The sequence below is a fragment of the Glycine soja genome, chromosome 1, assembly GCF_004193775.1.
Source record: "Glycine soja cultivar W05 chromosome 1, ASM419377v2, whole genome shotgun sequence".
Classification (NCBI taxonomy): Eukaryota; Viridiplantae; Streptophyta; class Magnoliopsida; order Fabales; family Fabaceae; genus Glycine; species Glycine soja.
The window spans coordinates 33,283,918-33,311,714 of NC_041002.1; the positions used below are offsets into that span (position 1 = coordinate 33,283,918).

Below are 27,797 nucleotides of genomic sequence, written 5' to 3' on the forward strand. Positions count from 1 at the left end.
AAAACATCACTTGTGGTTAGGCAAAACAACCCTAGTTAAAATTATCAATATTTTGTATTTTTAAGCTATTAAAAATTGAAAAATATTTTTTAATTAATATTTCAAAATTAGATTGTGGTTGTTTTCTATAAAGTTTAGTATTTAAATTTCATCTATTTAAAATATAAAATTGAAATTTTGCTTATGGAGGAAATTGAATTGTCCTATCCAAACAAAGAATTTAAAATTGAAGAAATTTGAATTGATGTAGGCAGTGTCTCTCTCCCCATTTAAACCATGGATTTACCTTTGTATATGTTCAATTCACATTTTCTATAAAAAAAAAAAAAAATCAATTGGTGTTTACAATGATATCTTTTCGCATACAATTATTTTTCATCATGTCCTTTCTTATGTAATCATACACTCGCTTAAACATTCTCAATTGGCAATGGCTTGTGACATCTAGTGGTGGTGGATTGTGATAGTAGGAGAATGGCAATGGTGGGTGGTGATGAGTCTGCCTTCAATGGCATGTCACGGTGACTAATGGAGCAGATGAATCTAGAGGAAACTAGATTGGAGGATGTAAGATAAGAGTGGTGAGATTAGATGAATCTAATGGTGAATAAAAGTGGTGTACCCTAGACCACATGTGAGGGTGATGAACCCTAGAACTCGTCTTATACTAAAGACTTAATTGCAAAATTCATCCCCCTATTTTGCCTATTTCACCAAATCGGTCTTCTTATTTTTTAATTCAGTATTTGAGTCTTCCTATATTTCAAAATACAATATCTTAGTCCCTCAGAGTTGATTTTAACCGTTGATTGTTAAATTGTAAACGTTGACTATACTAGAAAGTTGATCAACATTTTCTTAAAAAATAAGAACTTAAAAAAATGTTTGATGAAGCACACTCTTTTAATATTGTATTTTGAAATAAGAAGCACATGTTAGACATATGGCCTCAAAAATCTTAAGAAAGGGTGAATTAATTTTCCACTAACAAACTTTTAACCCCCCCTTCTAAAAGAGATAGGCTCAGAATGCAGAAAGCAATCAATTTAATAATGTTCTTTAAACATGCAAGACACAATTTATTGCAACAAAATAAATAAGATAAGGGAAGAGAGAATGCAAACACAGTTTTATACTGGTTCAGAAAATTTCGTGCCTACGTCCAATACTCAAGCAACCCACTTGAGATTTTCCACTCCCTTTGTAAAAATCCGTTTACAAAGTCTGAACCACACAGGGACAACCCTTCCCTTGTATTCAGCATTCCTTACAACTTAAGAGACCCTCGGTCCCTTAAACAATCTCTTTGAATGAGAAGAAAGAAAGAAGAATTCTCTCTTGAAGAGAAGGATATTACAATTGATGTCTATGGATGAACTCTTAATGGATTTGTAGGTGTTTGCCCAAGAGTTTCTTTTGAGATAGCATTTGACAATGAAATTCTCTTGGAATCTCTCTCATTTTCTTTTGAGAGGACAAGACATTCTGGACAATAAAAACTCAAGAATTTTCGTATCCCAAGTCACTTATATATAGGCCTTTGATGACCATTCAAAAACATTTGAAAATATGTGACTGTTGGGAGTTATATTCGAAAATCCTTACCAGTAATCGATTACAATAATGGTGTAATCGATTACAAAGTTACTTCTGAAGAGTTATGACTCTTCTTATTTGAAATTTGAATATTTAAACACTGGTAATCGATTACCAACTTACTATAATCGATTACATAATTTTGAAATTTAAATTCAAATTTCTTATGGCTATTTTAAAATGTTTCAAACCTCTGGTAATTGATTACAAGCCATGTGTAATCGATTACATGCTTTCTAAAATATTTAAAACCTTTTCAGAAAGCATATTGGCCACTGATAATCGATTACATCCTTTGGTAATCGATTACCAGAGAGTAAATCTCAATTTAAAATGATTTAGATAAAATTCTTTGGCCAAACCTTTTGCTTTTTCAATTTGGAAACTTCTTCCTAAGATTCTAGAGATCAACTTGATCATATATCTTGATTTTCTTGGATTCTTGGATTCTTGTCATGAATAAAACTTGAGAAGCACTTGATCCTTTGGCATCATCAAAACATCAAAATATCTTGCTTCTACAGCACACTCATGATCCTTGAAATGAAACACACTCTTTTACCACTACACCCAAGTAGTCATTTTAATATTTGGTACAAAATATAGCATTAATATAAGTTTTATACTAAAATAGTTTAAAATTAAACTTTATTTTTTTAATTTATTATATTTTTATAATATTATATATTATCTTTTAAAATATAATATATAAGATTAAATTCTATTTTCTCATAAATTAGAATATGTGAAAATAGTTCAAAATTCAAATTTTGTTCTTATTTTCTTAAAAAATAAGAACTTAAAAAAGTGTTTGATGAAGGACTAGAACCATGATCCTTGAAGTAAGAAGCACACTTTTTTATTACTACACCCAAGTAGTCATTTTAATATTTAGTGCATAATATAATATTAATATAAGTTTTATGTGAAAATAGTTCAAAATTTAAATTTTATTCTTTTTTAATTTATTATATTTTTATAATCTTATATGTTGTCTTTTACAATATAATATATAAGATTAAATTCTATTTTCACATAAATTAGAATATGTGTATTTATATAAGTTTTATTTTTATTTTATATATTATATTTATCTTTTATAATAATGTTTGTGATTTAGTGACAATATTTTTAAATCTATATTAATATATTCATGTTATTTATTGTAATATAGATTACAAAAATAATGTCAATAAATCACATGCATAAATATTTTTAAAAATAAAAAATACTATCGTTTCATTTAATTATGTATCTTTAATATATAATTTAATTCTTTAAAAAATTACATACATGATTAAATAAAGTTAAATATAAATAAAAAATACTATTATAATAAATAACAACAATATCTTAATATATGTAAAAAATACTTTCATTAAATTACATATATAAATATTTTAAAACATAATAAAATACTATCATTTTATGAAGTTGATTTATATAAAAAAAAAAGAATATACATTAAAAATAAAATTTAAATTATATATATTTATTGTATAAAATAAGTTTTGAATAGTCTCATAAAAATACATAAGATTATAAAATATAATATATATAAAATTAAAATAAAGCTTATATAAGTAAACATATTCTAATTTATGCGAAAATAGAATTTAATCTTATATATATATATATATATATATATATATATATATATATATATATATCATTTTAAAAGATAATATAAAAGATTATAAAAATATAATAAATTAAAAAAATAAAGTTTAAATTTTGAACTATTTTTACATAAAACTTATATTAATGTTATATTTTACACCAAATATCCAAATAGTCACGTGGTTATAGTGGTAAAGGAGTGTATTATTCACTCCAAAGACCATGGTTCTAGTTCTTTCTCAAATATTTTTTTTAAGTTCTTATTTTTTAAGAAAATATTTATCAACTTTTTAACGTTTAAAATTTAGCATTCGGTTAAAATTTTGGGGACAAAGATAATGAATTTTGAAATATAGGGGGACTCAAATAGTAAATTAAAAAAATAGAAGAATCGATTTAGTGAAATAGACAAAATAGAGAAACAGATTTTACAATTAAGTCTATACTAAAATAAATAATTTTGAAATATGTATTTAATTATACTAAGAAATTGAACATTTTCCTTTATATATAATTAAAGATAGTTAAATAATTTAAAACTATAGGCACTACTACATATGTAATATTTAACATTTTTTTTCTTAACAATTGGTAAAAATATTGTTAAAAACTTTTGCCAACATTTAAAAAATGTCATCAAATATGAATAAATGTTATTAACATTTTTTCTGACATTTTATCAAATATTGTGCATTTCATGTTAGTAAAACTTTTAATGACAAGAGTTATACATCATATTTGATAAAATGTTACAAAAATATATGAATAATATTTAATGATATTTTTTGAATGTTATCGAAAAAGTTTTTAGTGCATAGCGAGTTTTTAGTGCGTAGGGAGTTTTTAATGCATAGCGAGTTTTAGTTACAAGTATCCATGTCATCTAGAGTTTTAGCTAGCCACGAATTATTCCATGGATACTTTTATGTCATCTACATCTAGAGTTACTAAGAATTACTGTTTTTATACGGTGACTGATTCCTAAATGAATCAAATAATTATTTTAACCCATAAAAAAACTTGTGATTGTAAATTAAGATTTTCATGGAGAATGCAAGCTTTAAAAAATCAAGAAATAGATTAGACCATTTATAGAATTACACTACTTTAGTCTTGAGTAATAAGTCATTTACCGTATACACTAGGCAATATTAGAGAGACAAAATAGACAAACATTTATGCGCACATCCACAAGGACAACCTCCTCCTCGTGCGTTCACGCACACTATTAGCTAAGCTAGGGTGGCAAATTAACAAGAAACCCACTCTTGCATTTACCCCATTTCATACGGGACGTGTCCTTCTTTTTATTTCCCTCTCTCTCTCTCTTTAACTTCTCCTTGCCACTTTTTGTACCAACCGTAACTACCCAACCACGCTCTCCAATCTTTCCATAAAAAATAACATTATATTAATGTAACTTATATATATCCCATCACCATTCATATTTCATAGTATCTATCACACAACTTCACTTTCAGTCACCGAGTACCATATTGCTCTAGTCATTGAGAGGACCTCCATGTTAAACTCCAATGATAATATGACAACAACCCTCCCCTTGTGTTTCACAACTTTCCCATCTTTAGTTGTAAACTCAACCTTCTTAATTGACTTAATGAGTGTTTGGATTTCAGTTTCTTCCAACTGAACTTACTTTCGACTCAATCTCACACTCACATTACTTTTCAGTTTGTGCGGCGGAAAATGTGATTTTTCCATTCGATGTCATTCTAACAGATTTCCAAACACACCCTTAATTAATGTGTTTGGCTTTCTGATATAAAATAAAATACATACATATATAACACAACATATACCTTTATTACAAAGCAAGTAGTTATTTTCCTTTTGCATGCCTGGAAATTTGTGCCAACCAAAAGGCTCACACGTTGTTAAGTTTTAGTTTTCAATTCATGGTTATGTATGGATAATTTGCTATGTGATGAGGTGTGGCTTTCAAAGTCTGCAAATACTTTTGAAGAAGTTATTAGTGACCCTGTTGCACTAAAGAGTTATGAAAATGAAGAGTTTGAAGAGGCTTTTGCAGTGTGTCTAGAGAAGGAGGTCTTGTGCTTGCCCGAACCTGACTATACAAAGTACTTACACTCCAACAATTTGATTTTTCCTAGGTGTAGAGTTATTCAATGGTTTATCAAGGTAAGTTTCCTTTGGCATTTCAAACTTTAACACAAATATATAACTTAACTGCTCTTTTTGTGAAAATATTTTCTATCTTTATTTCTTATTTTAATAATAACTTTAGAAAATTTTACTTTGTTTGCACAAAAATATTCAAAATAAAAATAGATGGCATTTGTAATCATTTGTGTGTAAAGAAAATGACTTCTCAGGCTAAATGGTGTCCTTACCTTGTACTTTGCTCTGTCCATTTTTGCTGAACAAAGTACATCATTAGTCATCAATTAACTTATTCCACTTGATTCTTTCATGTGTATGCAGTGTAGAAGACGCTTTAATCTTTCTTTTGGGACAGTTTTCTTGGCTTTTAATTATCTTGATCGCTTTGTATCCATTTGTCAATGCAATGTAAGGATTGCTGGCTATTTATCAGTTTGCAATATTTGTTGATTACTTTTTGAATATATATGAGAAGTGATAATGAGCATTACTTTTACCAGGATTGGGAATACTGGATGCTTGAATTGCTTTCTATTGCATGCTTATCAATTGCCATAAAGTTCAATGAGATATCAGGACTTTCGTTGCATGAAATTCAGGTGACTAATTGTCATTACATCCATCATTTTATGTCATATGATATATTAATTGTATGGGTAGGGTTATATAGAAGCACTTATAGGATAAGAAAATAAGCAAAAAATAATGAAATAAGTTTTTTTGTAGCTCAAATCAGTTCATGCATAAATTAATTTGTAGAATTTTTTTTAACTGAAGAAGATATTATGAGAGAGTTTTTACAAGTTAGATTATGTATAAGCTAATTTTAACTTATGAAGAAACTCAATTTTTTTTTTATTTTACAAATGTTGACATGAATATATACTGATATATAGAAGTGTTGTGGCTTTGTCTTTAATTTGAAGGTGGAGGGCTTGGACTATTCATTCCAATCAAACGTAATTTTGAAAATGGAGCTGATCCTATTGAAGGCGTTGGGGTGGCGCCTTAACTCTATGACAAGTTTTTCTTTTGCAGAAATGCTAGGTTTTGATTTCTTGGAACCTCATCATCATGTGAAGCTTATTTCACGAGTCACTGATCTCCTTGTCCAAGCTACTTTAGGTATGTGTGCAAATCATGGATCTATTTGATCATAAGATTTTTTATTTATTTTTAATTACAAAAATATCACATTAATTTTTTTATTTTTTATTTTCAAGGATTTGTAAAGAAAATAATGAAAATTTATATAAACCTTTGCAAATAAAAATAAGATATAACATTTTTAAAATTAAAAGTGAAAATAAAAAATGTTTTCTGAAAAACAAGTCCTTAGTTTGGAAAAATGTTTTTCACATTATTTTCATACACCTCTTTATACTTTTTAAATAAAATGTAGAGAGAACAGAAAATATGAAAACAGAATAATAAAAGATTGATGTGATTTCATAATAGGGTCTAGGGTATATATAAAAGCAAATAATGTGAAAATATCTTGTAACTTCATAAGATAAGATGGTGAAAATATCTTCACCAGGAAGGTGTCAACATTTTGCTTATTTATTTCCAAACCATGTTGCAGATCAGAAAATGATGGAATTCAGGCCAAGTGTTGTTGGTATGTCTGCATTGTGGTGCACTCTAGACCAGTTATTTCCACCAACATCAGACACTTACATTGCTTATATTATGAGTATCTTAAACCAAAGCCAGAAGGTAATAACTAATCAAGAGGATATTTATATTATGCTTCTATTTGTACTCTTTATTGATATAAAATAATTTTACGTTTTCATTGAGGTCTTAATTTCTCTTCTTGCAGGATGATATCATCAAGTGCCACAAGTTGATGGAAACACAGACTTCAATGTGTGTTGAAAATCACCATTATTACTGCCCTTTAAGCCCAACAACAGTACTATTGAACACGCATGACTAGCATTTATGATTGCTAAATCAATGTCTTCATCTTTATTTGTCAGTTTGTACACATCATTGATCAAAGGAACTAGAAGAATTACCTAATTAAGTGTTTCTATATGTACGTAGTTTATGTAATTGTGATCGATCTTTATTTTCTGTAGTCAGAAAATAGGTACGAAAGTGCAGTAGGATATTATGTTGGAGGAGAGTGGGAGCAGTCAAATTAATGTGATGAAAATATTCAATAGAGAAAAACAGACCAAATATTTAATAAAGTCAGATTATTCATTGGGTTCATGGATTTTATATTTTCCCTTTTAGGTTAAAAAAATGAAATGCATTTGTATACTTTTTGTAAATTATTCACTTGTTTTTCAGTTGAAGGCTTATTAGATAGTGTTAGTATTTTAGGGCACAAATTAATTTTTGTAGGTTTCTATTTAAATATGCTATGATGTGCCTGTGTTGAATGGCTGGAAAAAAAAAACAAATTTTCAGTGATATATAGTACAGTTTTTGCTATAAGATCCATATTTGCAATGGCTGCTACAGTTTTCTTCAAAGAAAGGGGAAGAAAAAAAATCTTCCAAACTGCAATTTTTGCTATCAAGCCACTATTTGCAATTAATGTAACATATAGCCTTGGGCTAGCTAACTTTTTTAATAAATTGCCACAAAATGGTTTCATCCGTTCTCTATCAGCTTTAACTGGTTGTAGAGTAACTTGACACCATTGAGTGCGACCAAAAAATAAAAAGATTATTTCAGTTTAACCGGTTATCTCAAAGAATATATAATTGTATTAAACATTTCAAGGAGAAAAAACTGTCCATCATGATTCAATCCTAACATGTTCCATATTATCTTCGGTAGAAGTTATATTTGGTCTCTACCAAAAATAAAAATAAAAAAAGAGTAACATTGTTACCTAGTTTCTGGAACTGGATTCTTAAATTAACTGACCTGGAACCTAATTGATACATCAAATTTTGCAAAAGGTGGTGTTGGAGATGCAAGTTGATTAACACTGCTAGATTCAGCGATTTGGGAAAACATGTGCTTAACCTCTAGGACAAATTGAAATCAAGCAAACGTGAATCTATGATGCTCGTAATCGAGCTTGTGCAGTGCGAGTGAGCAAGACGCTTTTAGTGGTCCTTCACTCGTGGACAAAACGCAATTTGTCCTTCCCTTCCTATGAGCATTGCCAAGCCTTGAATGTGCACAGATTGTAACAAATTTTTAAAAACCAGAAACAAGGGGAAAAAATAATACTAAAAACTCAAACTAAACTGAAACCACCTGAGCGGGGCCTTAGAGGACGGGGCATTGGGACAAGAAACAAAATAAAATTTTACTCTTTAATATATTTTCCTAATATAAATTTAAATTTTTTCATATATTATTAACTGCTTCTTACTCAATATCATTTTACAGTTAATTTGATAATTATTAATATTATTACACACGTCTCAGTATACATGTGTGTGTTAGTATAGGTTTATATTCTCTTTCAATAAAAAAAACAGCTTTATATTTAAAATGAAAATTTTGAAATATAATTATAAATTACCTTAAGTTAAACTAATTTTTAATTAATTTAATTGTGTAAACCAAGTTTTAAAAACGATGAGACTGCCTCTTAAATGAATTTAAGTTTACTCAAGTTAATTGAATTTAATCTAATTTTTAAATATGCAAGATCTCTAATAATAAAAAAAAGAAGTTAAACATGTGTTTCAATAGTGTGCAAATCCACGTTGATTAATTTTTTCCAAACATGCACTTCAACTCAGAATCGGTCCATAGTCAATTCCTTAGTGTAAAATCAAACATATGAAATGTTATCTAAATCATATTAATTGTTATTTCAACGCAATTTTAAAAAAAATGTTATCTAAAAACATATGAAACAAAATATTTTTTTAATTAAATATCTAAATTTATATTTATTCTGTAATAAGATCTCCATACTATTTGGAATTAATTTTCAAGGTTTGAGTTTTTGTAAGTATCATTCGGCTGCTGCCTATGAAAATGAATCCTATCTTGTATGTTGTAACGCAAGGGCACGATGAAACTTCACAAACATGCCACCTGGGCTCATTGAACAATGTTAATCTTCATGTTAACCTTTGAACGTGGCATCTCCCCTGCCCTCATATGAAATGAACCCAGTCATTAATTCTACTCAGTTCATGCCAAAGTACTTTCATTTTCTAGAACTTGAACCGTTTCATTGTACCATTCTTCCCATTGCAGTGACTAAGGATCTCATCTCTTGTGTTATCCCAACTTCACCATTTTGATTAGTAATGAGTGCCATTCCTTTCTTAAAAACATTATTTTTCTTTTTTCAAAATAAATGTGCAAAATTTTTAGAATGGTTCAACTAAATAGTTTAATTTCTCCCGCCATTTGTGATTTGTGGCGATGGGTTTCTCGATTATTTTATCAATTTTGCTGCATTCTTAGCAACTTTGAGAAAGAATACAAAGGCAAGAGAGTGAGTGATAAATGAGACGAGCAAAGTAATGAAAAGGAAGATAGAGACAGAAGGAAGTGTAAAGTAAATGAAAAAGAATTGGCTTGTGAAAAGATCAAGTTGCAGACTAGCAGCACAAAATGGTGTTAGAGCTCTGTGCAAGAATGTAACTCAACTATTTTAGCCATGAGAAAATTTACTCAAAGATAAGCCTTCAAATAGAGTTCCTAATTGCAACATATCAGTTTTGTGCTATAACAATGCCACTATACATCTAATGAAGAACATGCAAAAGAACAATCAAAGCACACAGAAATTCAATGAACCAGATCAAGAACAGATAAACAGGATGGATTATAAAAAAACTTCAGCCAGCATAAACAGAATGGCATATAATAAAAAAAAAAATCCATTTATTTATGGCAAAGAAGAAGGAGCTGCAGGAAGTGATGATGATAGAGAGGGTTTCTCTTTTCTTAGTTCCTTGACAACAGCAGCAAGTGCTTCAGGATTGACTCCAAGATCACAAAGTGCTATAAGAACAGAAAGTGTGTGACGGTCTAGACCAGTATCAAGTATATTGGACATATGGAACGCCAGGTCAAGAGATTCTCGAGCAGTTCGTGCAGCCTCCGGATCCATGCTTTAAAGCTGAGAACTGGGCAGAGTATGCTCAACTCACCAGTATCACTAAAATGAAAACACCTGAGCACAGGTCAGACATTCAGACATTAGTGTGTTTGGATAAATCATTCGAAAATTGAATTACCTACATTAGTAAATATTTTTTCTTGGATAAAATAATTAGGTTTCTTATTTTCTCTTAGACAATTTATCGTATGGGGAAATAATAATTTCCTTCTTTTGCATAAATCTCTATTTAGATGATAAAATTTGACAATAAAAATGAACAACAACAACAACAACAACGCCTTATCCCACTAGGTGGGGTCGGCTACATGGATCAACTTAAGGAGAAAAATTAAAGCTAAAATAATTCAAACATTAAAAATGCAAATACATACGCATACAGGCACTAAAAAAACCCTGTGAAATGCGTGTAGAAGCACAAGTAGAAACCAATCTGAAAACAGTAATGATCATCAACAAATACTATAATACTAATGATCATCAAGATGGACATAATAAGTCAAAATGGCTTTTGAACAAAAGTATACTCCATCATTGCCTTAATTCTAAGCTAAGGCAATTCGTTAACTCCACAGGGCATGCAAAAAGAGTTGACATCTAAAGTAACAGTAGCAAAATCTAAGCTAAGCTAAAGTGTGTTAAACTGGCTTCAAATAGATATGAACACAAAAAATCCCATGGCAGAACAGAATCTGTCACTTTAGGCTAGTCTTCAGGTTGGTTCTCTTCCATGTTGTAATCTATAAACTTTCACACTATTTTAAAGTTCTTATAGAGAGTCTGCCAGAACACTTTCCAATTTTCAAGTTTCAACTTACTTATCTATAATACCATTAAAACTTAAGCACAAGTCCCTTTGAGGAAAACCATATTTTTTTTTTAAATACCATTAATAAAAAAGCAAAACTTGAACTATTTCATTAAATATCAATTGTCTATTGCTTCTTCTATTGCCATTTGCTTGCAATCTACTTTTTAATGAAATTTAAACACTTGAATCAGAGATTGAAAAAAGTAACTTCTGAAACTTTTTAGAGTAACAACCAAATTTTCATTTTTTTTTCTTGTTTTAACAGTAGTGTGGAGGTGACGTATATTAGTCATTGACCATATGAATCTGCTGCCCCTGTTTGAATCCTGAACAGCATGAAAAAAAAAAAAACAGAACAAGTATTGGCATCACGTGCCCTAAAGAAATATCATTGAAGCATGACTTTCCCAAATGGTACACATGAGTCATCACTTTTCTTTTTGCCATTAGGTGGTAAAAGAATTTCCTAGTTTATTGTTTTTCCATTATAAATAAATAAAAGTTCGGTCAGAAGAGAAGACATACATATGAGAAGATAAGTAGTCTTCAAATACATGTTAAAGCATGTTTTGATTTTTGTAATCAATCCATGTTTGTTTCTATGTCAAAATTATGTAAAAGACGCAGAAGCAACCGAGAGTTGCTTCAGAGTTGACACATGTATGTTGGTGCCAAAAGAAAATCCAAACACCCTAATAGATAGCAAGGAAAAGGAAGGGGGGGCTTAATTTTGAGATGTTCTCCAATCTTGATGAATATCAGTAATTAAAAAAAAAACATTTAAAAAAGGGTCACAGGCTGAATGCCAAAGAGAAATCAATTCTGAAATGTAACATAAGGGCACATGGGCTCAGAGAAATTGTTTGCTTGATTTCAAGGGTAGCAAATTTTTAATTAACTCATTTCCATCTTTAATTTTACATTACTTAATATGATGTGCTGAATAGAACATATAACTGTGCTCCAACAGAAACAAAACTGACATATTATTATAATACAATAATATCCCAAAGGACCCAAAACAATCTGCTTCTTCCTGTATTCATAAAATCAAGCATCTAATGGTTATGATTCAAAAGTAGCACTCAAACCCTAGAGCAAGGCCTAACAAACCGTAATACGTGCTCATTACCTGAATCCGGTGACTCACTGCCGTTGTTGTTGTTGTTGCTGTTGCCGTTGCCGAGGCCCGTGAGACGAACAACAAAAATCAGATCTCCTTTGTCGGGGGTGACACCGAGAGCAAATGCGGATGAGAGAGAGAGAGAGAGAGAGAGAGAGAGAGAGAGAGAGAGAGAAATTAGGGTCTTGTGTGTGAGAACTGGTGGGTGTAACAAACTTCTAATATGACTTTGCTGAGTTACTGGAACGGTTAAATTTTTTAGTGCCGAAAATAGAGAGAGAGAAAAACATTTATTACGTCACGTATGTACTATAAAAAAAAATCTCACGAATTTGATTCTTGCCCCCAATTTAATTTACCGTGAATTTCATGTAAACTCATAATATTTTTTTTGTTTTTTTATACAATGTTCCTCTTTTAATAGATAATTTTAACTGTTTAAATAATAATATATTTGTGATTCTAATTATTTAATGTTGATCTTATAATTAATAGAATATTTTATTATATGTTATATTTACATAATTCTATTTTGCATACTTATGTTAATTATGTTAATTGATAGGTATTTGAGAAAGATACTCTCTAACTAAAATTTCAATATCTCTAAATTTGTCGAAATAACATAATACTTATTAGACTATCTAGATTTACTGGGATCTTATTTTATTGTAACCAACTACATCCGTTAAGTGTGCTCCAAGACAATTTTTATATATTGAAAAAAAAATCAAACACACATGTTTTAATAATTTATGAGAATATAAAGAATATATTCAACTATTTTTTATAGTTAATCAAAAATATATTTTACAATAATATACTCATAATAATATTCCCGTATTTTATTCTCAAAAATAATATTCACGTAACTAAAAAAAATTATTCATGAATTAAACGCCGGCTAAGATGTTGGTAAAATGGTAACAACCCTATTTTCAAAAAAACTAAAACACTGATGCACCGTAGACTCAAGACAGTTTTATGATTAATTTGATAATAATAATAATATTAGAATATTGACAAATTTGTCCCTGAAAGATAAAAATTCAATTCAAATTTTAATATCCGAAAGTGAAAAAAGTATGACAATCTATTTATTCCTTAACTTCTCTTTTTTAGCGTTAATGAAAGAAGCTACGTGACATTTTCAAGGACAAATTTGTTAATGAAAGAGTCTATTTTACATTTAAGGATGAAAATGACTATTTATCCAAAATATAATTTAATATTCATCTTTACTTTTTTAATTATAGTAAGCATAACGTTACAATAAACACTTAAAAAATAGAAAATCAAGCATAAGTTAAAACAAACATAATAATAAGCATAATATTAATTAATAAGGATAATCAAGTGATAATACTTTACTCAAAATATGATACTCAAACTAAAATGCACAATCATTAAGTTAATTCTAACAAAAAAATAAGACTCAATTTGAGTTTATCACTACCTAATGTCGTCATAATAGAAAGTTCATAACAAAACTGACAGATTATTCTTATTATTATGTTTGTTCTAACTATGTTTGCAACATATAAAAAGGGGAGAATATGAATATTACATTATATTTTGGTTAAATAGTCATTTTTGTCTCCAAATATATAGAATGCTAACAAATTTGTCTCTAAATGTGTCACATATGTTCTTTTATTAACAGTAATGAACAAAAATTAACAGATTGATAAATTTATCACACTTTTTTCAATTTCAAGAACTAAAATTTAAATTTTCATCTTTTGGAAACGAATTTGTGAGCATTCTATACATTCAGGGACAAAAATTGTTATTTACCCACATCTCAATATATGTGTTAGTATAAATTTATATTTAAAATGAAAATTTTGAATTACCGTATGTTAATACTAATTTTTAATTAATTAATTCTTTGAAAGCGATGTCTTTTACACGAATTTATTTAATTTGGCTAAAATCAATTGAATTTAATATAGGAGATCTCAAATGAAAAAAGGTTAAGTATGAGTTTGGTTGAGTGTTTATAAAAAAATTGATTTTGAATAAATTTTGTAAAATTAATTTTGAACTTGTGTAATTTATATTTTGGATATTTTTATCATAACAAGTTAATATTAAAACTGGTGGAAATGTGTTGGATATGTCAATTAGCTGGAAGCCTCCGGAGGAAGGGAAGTTTAAATTGAACTGTGACGGTGTGGTGACCGGGGATGGCAATGCGTCTTGTGGGGGAGTGAGTGGTCAGAGACCATTGTGGTGGGGTGTATGCTTACAATCTGGGAACTTGCTCTATACCTCATGCTGAGTTTATGGGATTAAAAGTGGCTTGGTCGAGAGGTTTCACTAGTTTGAGTATGGAGTCTGATTCGAAGGTCACTATTTCTAGGTTAGAAGGGCAATGTGATTCAAGACATGGATGTTATCAACTAGTGCAAGCTATCAAAGAGCACACCAACAGAGGAGGTAATTATTCATGGGCACATATCTTAAGAGAGGCCAACCAAGTGGCTGACTCGACTTTCTTCTCATGGAGAGGGACATATTTTCGATTTTCTTGTCTTCTTATGTTCAGCTCATAAAATTAATATTAAAACTTATAAAAAAATTTATTCATCAACACACATATATTCAAAGTTATTTTAACTCAAAATACATACTTAATTCATCAACATAAAACCAAATATACATAATTTTATCTAAAATCATATTAATTATTATTTTAACATGATTCTAAAAAAAATTAACAAAATCAAACGCAAAATAGATTAATTCTGTAGATCCTTGAATTTTTTAAAAACTTTTAATTAAGTTTTTGAATTATTATATTTAATTGAGTCTCTACATTTATATTTATATTTAATTGTTATTTGAGGTTAATTTTCAAGGTTAGGGGTAGGAATTTAGATTCTTGAGCTAGGTGGTTTGACAAGGCAAATGAAATTTAAAGCAAGCTAGATAGTTTCTTATGTGAAAGCTTGGATGACCCTTTGGAGGTTCCACCGAATTGGCTCTTCACTTAGTTTACACTAAGCTATTAGACACAAATAGAATTTTGGGTGGTCTCTTGGAGACTCCCAATACACCCCTAAAGAATGTCCAAATACAAGATTTTGCAATAGAAGAAATTCAGCACTCAATTGTTCTATTACAACAAATTTAACAAAACAATTAAGGTCTTCAAATTTGTCTTCAATACTTGTTTGTTTTCTTAAGTGTTTCAGTCAAAATTTGGTGAGGCTTTGGTTGCTTCAAATCCAATGGTGCTCATAGGATGGTTAACCTCCAAGACTCAAAAATCTTGCTTCAAGCAATGCACCAATTTCCTCTTTCAATCCTTTTTGTATGCAGCACTTAAACACACACAAAAAAGAAAAAAGACAAGCAAGAAATCAAAAGGTGAAATGAAATCTAAACCAATAGAAAATTTAACATGACATTAATTCAATGAGATTCAAGAAAAAATAAAGAAAAAGGACAACACCACAGGCCAAGGTGGAGCACAGAGGAAGTCCTAGAATGACACTAGATTAGATTGACAAATTAAAAACAAGACTCAAAGCAAAATTCTAGTTATGTCAATTTGGCAACACATATAAAAGATGAACAACTCCAAGAAGTCAAATAGGTTTGTAATACAACTCAAAATAAAGAACAATTTTCAAGCAATCAAGTATACACATTTTTTTTATATTTTTGTTGTTGTTCTGGACGTGTATTTTGATGTTAATCTTTATCACCTTTTCTTGCTCATTTCTTTTTTGTTTTTGTTCATTTTTTTTCCATTGTTTTTGTCCAGATGTCTATTTTATCCAGTTAAAATTTTAGCTCAAAACTAGAAGTATTCAAGTCACAATGGAGTTAAGAAGATAGTGTGCTAGAACTTACGACAACTAGAATTTCAACCTAGAAATCAAGAGTAGTGTTTATGCTGCTTAAGGCTTGGATAGTTACAATTTGTGTTTGCTTATGCTCAATTGTCTTGGATAGCACAGTTCAAGAGAGCTTAAGACTTATTTTGATTCACAACTAGCAACAACTCAGCACCACAACTCAATTTCTTCATAGGCATCACATAGGAAACTTAGAAATAAGAAAAGTTCAACGACAAGGCTTCTTCAAGGAATTGATTTAGAACATGTTATGAACTAAATAACATGCATGAATTAGACCCAAAATTCAAATGATAGGCTAAAAATTGCAAGAATACATGGACAAATGTATCTAGAATTCAATCAACTAAATCAAAATTCAGCACAAACTCAGAACATAATGTGACAATTATTATGACTAAACATGACTCTAAAACAACATGAATGAAGTGATTTACACTTAGATTTTTGTGTTTTCTTTTCTAATCAATATTTTGCAAGAAAATTCAGATCTAAAGGTTCAGCACAAGAAGATTATGACTGAAAAATGATAGAACCTAAAATCAACACAAAAACATGATTTAAGAGTAGATCTATAAAATTTGAACCATAGAAATGTAAGAACAATTATAGATCTAAGATTTAATCGGTTTATTTTTTTTAATCTACTTTAAACAGCACCAAAGCACAAGAAAATAGAGAAGATACATGGAGAAGACGATGAAGAACAAGGAATTAAAGTGAATTGACCAAACAAAAGATAGAGGAAACAAAAGAACATCACCTAGATGAAGATACTCTGATAACCACATAATGTTGCTCCATGTAGAGCTTGAAGGCCTTGTATCTTCTTCATCAATGGAGTCCTTTGCTTCTCGAAAATCAATGACAGCTTAAGGTAGGAGAAGATGAGTGGAAGGAGAGGGAGAGATGGGAACGAAATTTTGAGAGAGAGAAGAGGGAGAATGAGGTCTGAACTTTCAAGTCTAATTTCTCAAAATCAAAGTTCAAAAAAATGCACACAAAACTTCTATTTATAGCCTAAGTGTCACACAAAATTGGAGAAAAATTTGAATTTCTATTCAAATTTCACTTGAATTTTAATTTGAATTTGTGGAGCCAAATTTAGAGCCAAAATTTCACTAATTATGATTAGTGAATTTTAGTTATGTTCAGCCGAATATTAAATCCAAGATTCTTCATTAAGTGTATTTAGATGTCATGAGACATGTCAAACATGAAGAACATACACAAAGTGTGACTATATGATGTAACAATGAGATGTAACAAGCAAATACTCATGTCTCCCTTAGGTTGGTCCGAAATTTAATTGGATTGGACTTTTACCAATTCAATGAAATTTCTCTCCCAACACACACATCAAATAGTGAACTTAATGCATGTAAAATTACAAAATTACCCCTAATCCAAAAACTAGTCTAGGTGTCCTAAAATAGAAGGACTAAAAAATCCTACATGATTGGGAAATCCTCTCTATACTATGGAGCCATAAATACAAGACCCAAAAATAATGAAATTCTAATCTAATATATAAAAAAATAAGTGGACTCATACTTGATCCATGAATCTAAAATTTATCCTAAGACTCATGAGAATCCTATGATCTTCTCTTACATGTCTGTCTCAATCTTTTTGGAGTTTTTAATCCAATGCTCTTGGAGAATATGATTGCATCAACAAGCTTATTGGCACTGGTAAATTCAGTAATGTGCTTAACCTCTAGGACAAATTGAAATCGAGCAACCGTGAATCTGTTATGCTCGTAATCGAACTTGTGTAGTGTGGGTGAGCAAGACGCTTTAAGTGGTCATTCACTCGTAAGACAAGACGTAGTTTGTCCTTTCCTGCGTGTGAGCATCAGCATCACCAACTCTTGCAAATTGTAATAAATTTTTAAAAACCAGAAACAAGGAAAAAATTAAAACTCAACTAAAATTGGTTTCAATTTTTTAAAATTTTAAAACTGAAAACTAAAAACCATCCTGGATGGAAAAAAAAAAACAAATTAGTGACAAAGAGATTCAAAGAAGGATATTGGAAGAAAAGAAAAGCTCAGCATAGTGTGAAAGAAGCTATTTGAGTTAGCTTTTTAATAAGTCACTTGTTTTTTTTTAAGAACTTTGCTAAAGAAGTGTTTGGCCCAAGTTTTAATTTTAAAGAGAGAAAAAGCTGGAAAAAAAATTGGACCAAATATTACCTTCTGCAATTTTTTCAAAATCAATTATTTTGATCCTAAGTGATTAATATGTTTTGTGCCAGTAACAACAGTGGCATGTCTGCGATTGTAAGGGATCAATATGGTTGCGTTTTGTACATTGTACGTATCCCGTTAATGAAATATTAGTTAATAAAAAAGTCATTTTAATCTTAGTTGATCATTTATGGTCAAACCTTAATTCTAACGTGACTCATTTGACGATAACATGATGCAAATATGATCAAATTTAAAAGTCTATGTAAACTCATGAAACTTTTATAAACTCAACGTATAGAATAAACTGTTAAACTCGTTAGAGTTTACATAATATAAAAAATAATATTAAAATACATATTAATGACATATGTGCATAATAAAATACTCTTTACACAACAATAATTTAATATTTCAACTTCGTGAGAAAGGAATATTTTCATACGTATGATAATAGTTGTTATTAATCTTTATTTTATATATAAGTTTTATATATGCCTTATATGTGCAAAAAATATTTCCTACGGAGACGGATTTCTAAATAAATGTTGCATGTAATGATCAAGTGACTATTTTATCCTGTAAATTATTTGTCTGATGTTTATTATATTTTTTGAAATTACATTCTTTATATATGATTACTGGTGCACGTTCAGTGTGATGCACGGGACAGATTATTCATAGAAAAATAATAAATCAACATTAATTCTTATTAGAAATATTAATAAATCAACATATTTATATTTATTAGAAATTACGTTAATTATATATACGTAATTAATTAGTTTAACATTTGAAAATAATATAGTATATTATAAAAAAATATTCACCTTAATTTAAAATAATATTAATTGCATTTAAAAAAAATGTTATAATTAAGAATATATATACCAGTTTTAATTTTATTTAATTATCTCAATTAATTAAATGGACAGAGAAGTTAATTTAAAAAATTAAACTAAAGACCTACTCCAAAATGTTGCACAAAAAATATTAAAGACCGCAAATTAGAAACGGAAACAAAAAAATAAAGCCAGGAGACACGCCTTGCATCTAACAATAAAAAGTGCACAACTGTGAGTTAAACACTGTCACGTTTTAACATACCAAGGCATGCACCTGGGTTTAATATCCAGTAAAGCATAGTAATGTAAATCCTCCTTTGCATAGCTCCATTGCCAGCAATTTTCTATTATATATACCTTGATTTAATAATGGTATAATTTACATAAACAAATAATAATGTACATCAATATTAACTTGAGAACTATAAATCAGTAGATGAAAAGAAAGAGACGAAAAAAAAATAGAAAAGAAGAAACGCGGAAGATGACCATCAATGCAAATCATGGACCATGAATATATAGAGAGAGAGGAGGAGGGAGCGTGAATCTTGGAAAAAGAACAAAATATTTGAATTTTTTTTTTATTTGAATAGCCATCGAGTGGTGTGTGAGAGAACGAGTGAATGAAATAATTTCCTTATTTGAAAGGTAAAATTATAAATTTAGTCTTTCTAGTTATCTTTAATTTTGATTTTGGTTCCCCTTTAAAATTATTCACACATTTCATTTTTTTTTATATCCAATCACATAATTTTGGTCCCTCAGTCCAGATTTGGACGTTGACCGTTAACAATTTATGTTGACTGACACGTGTCAACTTCTAAGGAGTCCGTCGAAGGGTGCGTGATTTTTAATTGAGTGTGGTAAATTTTATTTTACAGTAACCCTAAAACCTAATCAAAATACCTAAAAGCCTCATATCCCGAAATCCATAAAACGTTCTGCGGCCAGTGGCGACCACCAAGCTTATGGATTCTTCGAGGTAACCTTCAAGTTGTTGCATGATTCCGCGGGCAATCGCAACCCCTTAAGCTTCTTGCTTGTTCGTTGCCGCCTGGTTCGTTTCTTCGAGGCAAATCGTTAACCTTCTGGGTTGTGGAAATCCCAAACACGTAAGCTTTTTGCCTCCTCGTCGTCGCCTAGTTGGTTTTTAGAAGCAAGAGTATCATCCTATTTGGGTGTCAGAGGTGGTGGTTGAAAAACGTGGTCGTCGCCTGAAGCATGTTGTCATCAGTGTTGTTCCTATGGAAAGGAGTTCCTCGTCGTACACCTCGGAGCCCCGAAGTCGCGTGATGTGTTTGTGTAACCTAGAGACTTCACTGGTGACATCATGGACTGAGGATAATCTAAGGTGACGTTTTTATGGTTGTGGTCTATACAAGGTAAGGAATAATGTAGGTCGTGGGTTATGTTATGGTTTATTTGTTGATTATTTTTGTTTATTTTGGGCATGTAGGTTACAGGTAGGAAAGGGTGTAATTATTTTGAGTGGCACGATCCAGTTGCAAACAGTCATCAGAAGAGGATTATTGTAGCATTGATGAGGAAGGTTGATGAATTGAACTTTAGGGAAAATGATTTGCAAACCAGGATTGATGACAAGAAGATGAAGGGAAATTTTTTAGGAATTGGATTGGTTTTTTCTTAGGTCTATGTTTGCTTGCTGGGGTTTTTATTATGTTGCAGGGGAATGTGATTTATTGGTGGTAATTTGGTTGTTATTGTTTTGATTATGTAATGGTTTAAGAAGATTTTGGTTGTTAGTGTTTTGTTTATGTAATGATTTAATTTGAAAGTAATGGTGATAAGTTGGTTTTTTGTACTCTGCCCCCTGTAATTGTTGAATTATGTTAATGAAAGAAAATTTTATTGGTTTTCAACTTTGGTATTCAAATTTGAAATTTGTTTTCACTGAAATTGGACAAATTGTGTTTCGTTAGTGGTTTGTGCAATGGTATTGAAATTGGATCCAACTTTAATATGTTAATGTCATTTTATTGTTTCTGTAGTGGTTTGAACATAACTAGAAAACATGGATTTAACTTGAATTTTAAGAACAAAATAAAGACAAAAATCTGAACCAAACAAAGTAGTAACTTGAACTAAACAACAAAACATAATTACACAAGAGTGGATTACATAGCCTCTTTAAACAGTTACTTAAGCATAAATTGAATAATTATTTAGATAAAGAGTGCATTACAAAGTCTCATTGAACAAAGCCAAAAAATATGAGTTCTGCATCCTAAAAACTTAAACAAATAATCCATTTGTGCCTAAGTCCTCCTTGTCGACTCCCTTAATTGATTTGTGATTCTTTCACCATTTTCAGGCACCTTAAAATGAGAAAATCTGAATTTTGGAGGACCTTCATCATCACTTTCATTTGGAGTATCCAACTCATTAGAATATCCATCTTCATCATCAAAATCAAAATTTGATAAGTCTACTTCATTAGTCTCAAATGTGGGGTGACTACTTTGACTAAATGTCTAGGGGTCCAACGATTTTGTCCAATCCCAACTTTCTTTAAAGTCATTATCTGAAACTTCACTACAATCACTTCTATCATCATCATTTTCCTCAATCTCAACATCATCCTCCACCACACCTTCAACAACAACCTCCATCTCACCTACAACACCAGCCTCATCTTCACCTTGCACTTGAACCTCCACCAAACCTTGTTCATCAACCTGAACCTCAGCCTCCACCTGAACCTTAGTCAAAGGTTGTCCATTAACATGCTCCTCTGCCTCATCTTCACCCTCCACCTATGCTTCAGCCTTCACTCTATCAATTTCAACAACCTCATCTCCCTTAACATTATTCAACTTTTTTGCAGATTTTTCAAACACCCCCTGGTCCACATACACTTCTACCACATCAAAGCCAGAAAAATCTTCAGCCAATTGCAAAATATCAGAGTCACAATTAAGTGGCTTCAACCCTCTACTGAGTTCTTTTCGAGGGTCCCTATACCATAAGCACTTGAATGATTTGTACCCGAGAGAGTTAATCAGCTTCATGAAGTCAATATAGGACATAGTATCCACATCCCAACCCCATTCTTCTTCAACAATCTGACCATTGATATACACAGTAAATGGCTGATAAATGAACATCCCACCATGGTGAATCTTTAACTTCACTGTTTGTTCTTCAGTTGGCTTGCAAAAAATTAATAATAATAACACAAGCAAATGGCTTTATACAATTAAACTCATTGAAGATGTAAATTAAATAAATAAAAAACATGAATGACAACGAAGCCCAAAAAATGAATAAAAACGACACTCACCAAAGGTTTTCACAAGAAAACAAAACAAAAGCCAAAATCGGGACCACCACAAAAAAAAAATACCATTCATGTTTCCAAGTGAAACGATAACCAATGAAGGGTTTTTTTTATAAAAAAAAAAGCAACACACACCCCGTGGAATACAAAATCGGGACCACCCCACCAACGAAGACATAAGGGACCACCACAACAAAAAAAAGCACCAAACACCCTGTGGACCCCAAAAGCTGAATAAAAATCCACACTGGAAAACACTCTGTGCACCACATCAACAAACAAACCCCATAAAGGGACCACAAATATCTGCCATTATAATATAAAGAAAACTTCAATAAAATAACCTAACTTACTTGCAAATAAAAGGAACTTCCATCTCCCTACGACAATCAACAATGACACCTCAAGCACATGAGATTGCCTTAGGATTTGCGCTTCCAATGTGGGATTTTCAGGGAGAATATACACAAGGATAGATTTTCGATATTAACATTGAAGGGTTGCGGTAAAAATGTTACTGGGTTAAAAGTCACGCACACCCTTTGACGGACTCCTCAGAAGTTAACACATGTCAGTCAACGTAAGTTGCTAACGATCAACGTCCAAATCTGGATTGGGGAGCAAAATTGCATGATTGAATATAAAAGGAAGACTAAATGTGTGAATTATTTTAAAGGACGATCAAAATCGAAATTGGAGCCAACCAAGGAAACCAAATTTACAATTTTACCTATTTGGAAATGAATGTAAAAATTGTTGAGAAAGTCATTTGCACCAACCGGATAGCATGCAGGCAAATTTTCCGTTTATAAAAATATGATTTTCATTTAATTAAAATGACTAATGTGATGCATAATCAAATGCATTTGTTTTATGTATACCACCCAATTATCTTCTAATTACTATTTTAACATCAATTAATAAACTTTTAAACGTAATTTTCACACAATCTTTTAAAAGCAAAGGCCAGAGGATTTAAAATCTATAATCTAAAAGCATAGACAGCAGTAAAAAAAAATTACATATTTAATGTTAATTTAAATTATAATATTTACATTACTTCATTTGCATATAAAATAATGCATGAAAACTATTGAATAACATTTCTTTACATAGTTATTATTGTTTTAAAAATTAATCAAATTCAATTACATTTTAAAATAATGCATAAAAACTATCGAATAATATTTTTTAAAATAATTGTTATTGTTTTAAAATTAATCAAATTCAATTACATTATTTGACAAATAATTATGTATGCATCACGTGGTTCAATCTATCCAAATTAATTCCATATATTGAGATGCACGTCAATTACAAATAAAAGGACCAATTTTTAATATAAGTTTTCAATACATTTACTAATATATCATTTTTACTTTCTATTTCTTGAACTGGATTAATATATAAAAAAAAAAAGAAGTAGAAAGGGACTTGATTTTGGTTCGTAAACTACATTTACTATGCCTATATTTGGGCATCAATTAATCTCGTTGATTGATTTGTTTGCCCCCTAATATACATTAATTAATTTAATGATATTAAATTGAATTCAAATAATATTGATATAAATATGGTTCGTAATTGAATTAATTAGCTATGAAATATTATATGATGATATGTGTCATTCGAAACTTGAAAAACAATCTTAAATACCATATGAACTAGAACCTTTTCTGGATTTGTAAATTTATAATTATAGATTTTGAATAAATTTTTCTTAAATGTAAAACAATATTTGATAAAAAAGTACAAAACATTTGGAGTTTTTCAAAAAATGCTTACCAATAATTAGTATTTTTCTTTAAAAAAATTGATAAAATCTGGGTTATAAGCCGGGATTTAGGGTGCACATGTTCACTAAATGCAAATATATTAATTGTTTCACTATAAAGTTGAATTTTTCAAATTTTGTCATAATTTTTTGTTTAAAGTAACATTCTAGTTGACACCAGGACAATTTTGGCATAAAATGCACGTTATTCTTTTCCGGAAAATACATTGCACTCCCATGACCATACCCTTTACTAACCCTTTTTTGTAAACAAAAAAACCACCCGTTATATGCACTCTTAAGCTCATCCTTCTTTAAAATTCAATGCTAACAATGAAAATTTAAGCCACAAAATCAAATTTACCAACATTGAAATTTACAATAATTTTAGAAAAACTTCCCCAACCTTGAAATCTCCTCCTTTTCTTTATTCTCATAAAAGCATAAAATTTAGACATGTAATAAAATTAACAACCACTCATGGATTAAAGGCTTGGGAATGTGTATATGCTTCTTGTAATGATCCACCACCTTACATGGAATTAGGAACTAACTCAAGCAGAAAACTTTATTTTAATTCAATTAAAACTCTTCTATTAATTTAATTATGGAAGTATTTGTAAATTTTTCGCGTTTTAAAGGTCCTAAAGCTAAAAAGCAAGATATCAAGATAAAATATCACATGATATGTATACATATCTGAAAATATCATGTGCCCTATGACACTCAAACGTAACATGAACATATACAACATCAGAGAAACTCAAGTACCTCTGAACAAACATATAAGCTTAAACAACTCTATACAGATATACTACCTAAACTTTGAGCCAGTGAGCACTATACATACCTATAAAGAGGAAACAAAAATGAAAATCACGTCTTCACATTCAAGTATGCATGTACATGAAGTCTCCGAAAGACACAAGACCACCTCCTAGCCATCTACTCCCCAAATACAACAGATACGAGATCATCAGAGGCACAAACCACACGTGCAACAATATAAGAGTAAGCTTACGAAAAATAAACATATTAAAACAATATAAAACTTAACCATTAAAGCATGATCTACTATCATCACATATATTAAAAAATATGTAGAAATCATACATCAAGCATAAGTCTTAGAATTCATCAACCATTTAAGTTACATTCAGAGAGACCCTCACTTGATGTAAAGCCAAGGTTTAGTTCCTGTTATATGTGCCTGGAAGGATGTAAAATGGGTTTTCTAGCTGGTTGGTAGTGTGACACCCTCTACCCCATACATATATGTACTAATAATAAAAGGAAAAGGAATCAGAATTATTTAAAAGTTCTTAAAACACATTTAAATAAAATCCTTTCAAAAGGATAAAAGGCTCACATTTACTTTTTTTTGCATCATAATAAAACTTGTCCAAATAAATAATAAAATCATCTCGGCTCAAACAAGGTCGTCTAAGACTTCATGCAATTAATGTAGAAACCTATACCCTAATGTCACATCCTATCAGAGCATTGTGTTCCTGCGTTCTCTAGCATGGGGTTTTCCATAGCCATTCACCTAACCATATACTTCCACGAACACAAAGTTCGAGATCATTACAGGATCCAAACACAAATAACACACAGAGAGTGAGTTATCACATTCCTAACTAATAGAGAGAAACGAGACAACTAAATATACATATCATGTAAATGAGATACAACTTACTTAAACATAGCTCACGTAATTTCACCACTTTGTCGCGTAACATTACATCACAACACAACACGTCTCATTCATTTTCACATCATTCACGTACTCAAAGATCAAAACACAATATCACTAAATCAATCAATATCAATAAATACATAAGCGTTATGCAACAAATACACTAAGACTCAATCCTATATGCAATGTGGTACCATGTTAGTGAAAAACCTCATCAGGCGCCTAGGAGTACATGATAAGACAAACCACACACTAGTAAGTCAGGTCACTCTCACTTGGTAAAATCATAGGGAGACCAATTAGGGTCATGTTGTTTTGTGAGAATGCTTCAACCATGTGGGATCGACACAGGCTTAAAGGAGCACTCAAACCGGGTGTATTTACCCCCAAGGCCTACACTCCGAAGAGTCCGTCAGGGCCTCTCCCTCCTGATTCAGGTCCAACCCAGAAAACATTTAGCACGCATACTCTATCTATGAATTGTACAAAACACACGACTCCTCAATTGTTCTCAAAATAATTTTATCTCGTCGCACTTGTGATTAAACTCGTCGGGTCCCCACAGTCGATCCCATCACAATACTCATAACGCAAAAACTCGTCACTCTTAAAGGGTCTTACAATTGTGTGATTGCATAATTCATAGCTCACAACTCAATACACACATCTCAATACACATGTATTTCACCATTCATCACAAGTTCAATTTGTCACTTACTCACAATTTGAACCACAATTTCATAATCTCAATGTAACAATTTATACAAAATGCTTCTCACAACATGTGGAGTAAAACCCCTCAAACAATTCCACACAATCATATTGAAATCAATGAATCAAATCATAGATAAAAAAATATGAAAACACCAAGAGCACTTAAGTTTATCAACCAATTCGCATTAGGACATCAATTGGTCCATCAACACAACAATATCGTATTTATAATTGTAAAGGAAAATTATAATTCAATAAACATCCCAAAATAAATCCCAATTTAATCCCCTAAGGATTCCTACATATGTTCATTCTAACTCTAATTGCGATAAATTCATCCCTTACATCTAAGCGGGCTCACCTGTGTATTCTGACAGCGATAGCGGCATCTCTAGCAATTTCCTGTGATTCCTCAAGCTTTTCCTCTTATTTGCTCTGATAGGGTTTCCAAGCGTTAGAGAGAAGGAGAAGAGATTAAAGTCTTCATTTTGTACTATCTTCATGCGATTTACTTTTCTCTCTCCATGAATATTGTTTCGCAAATCCCGACGGTGAAGGTGTGCAGAATTAAATTGCAAACCAGGTGTCTAAATTTCACGATGATCCAACAGTAAAAAAATCTTGGATCATAGTTTTACTAGACAAGTTTTGAGTCTCTGTGGGAAAAGAGAAAGCTACAATGCGAAGGACATTTTTCTTAGCTCCCACATTTTTTCACAATTTCCAACAGTGAGAATGCTCGGAAATAAGTTGCGAACCTGGTGCTAAAAGATCATGACGATCCAACGGTTAAAAGTCCGAGATCATCATTTTACTAAGACAGGTTTGAGTGTATGCGGGAAAAAGAGAGAATTTTGGGAAGGGAAAAGAAAAAAAACGAAATTGAGAGGAAGAGGAGGCGTAGTCTGAAAACTGACCTAACATGTCTATATTTATAGCTATGATACTCACAACCTATTATTTATCCTATTTATTTATTTTTATTATTTTATAAAAAGTAACTCTATTTTATTTCCTATCAAATGAATAAATTAAATATATTTTTTTTCTTCA

At 30.5% G+C, this 27,797-nt stretch overlaps 1 protein-coding gene across 2 annotated transcripts; it reads right to left on the bottom strand.

Annotated features, from left to right (window-relative positions):
- Positions 1-9,915: 9,915 nt before the first annotated feature.
- LOC114414922 (mitotic-spindle organizing protein 1B-like) lies at positions 9,916-12,551 on the bottom strand. 2 transcript variants are annotated; one of them, XM_028379383.1, is made up of 2 exons: positions 12,364-12,551; positions 9,916-10,459 (listed from the first exon to the last, which is right to left on the bottom strand). In XM_028379383.1, exon 2 carries the CDS (start codon positions 10,409-10,411, stop codon positions 10,187-10,189), a length of 225 nt encoding a protein of 74 aa, XP_028235184.1. In that variant the 5' UTR covers positions 10,412-10,459; positions 12,364-12,551; the 3' UTR covers positions 9,916-10,186. The 2 variants fall into 2 exon arrangements, with proteins under 2 accessions (XP_028235184.1, XP_028235176.1); XM_028379375.1 differs by having other exon boundaries at positions 9,916-10,474; positions 12,364-12,549.
- Positions 12,552-27,797: the final 15,246 nt, after the last annotated feature.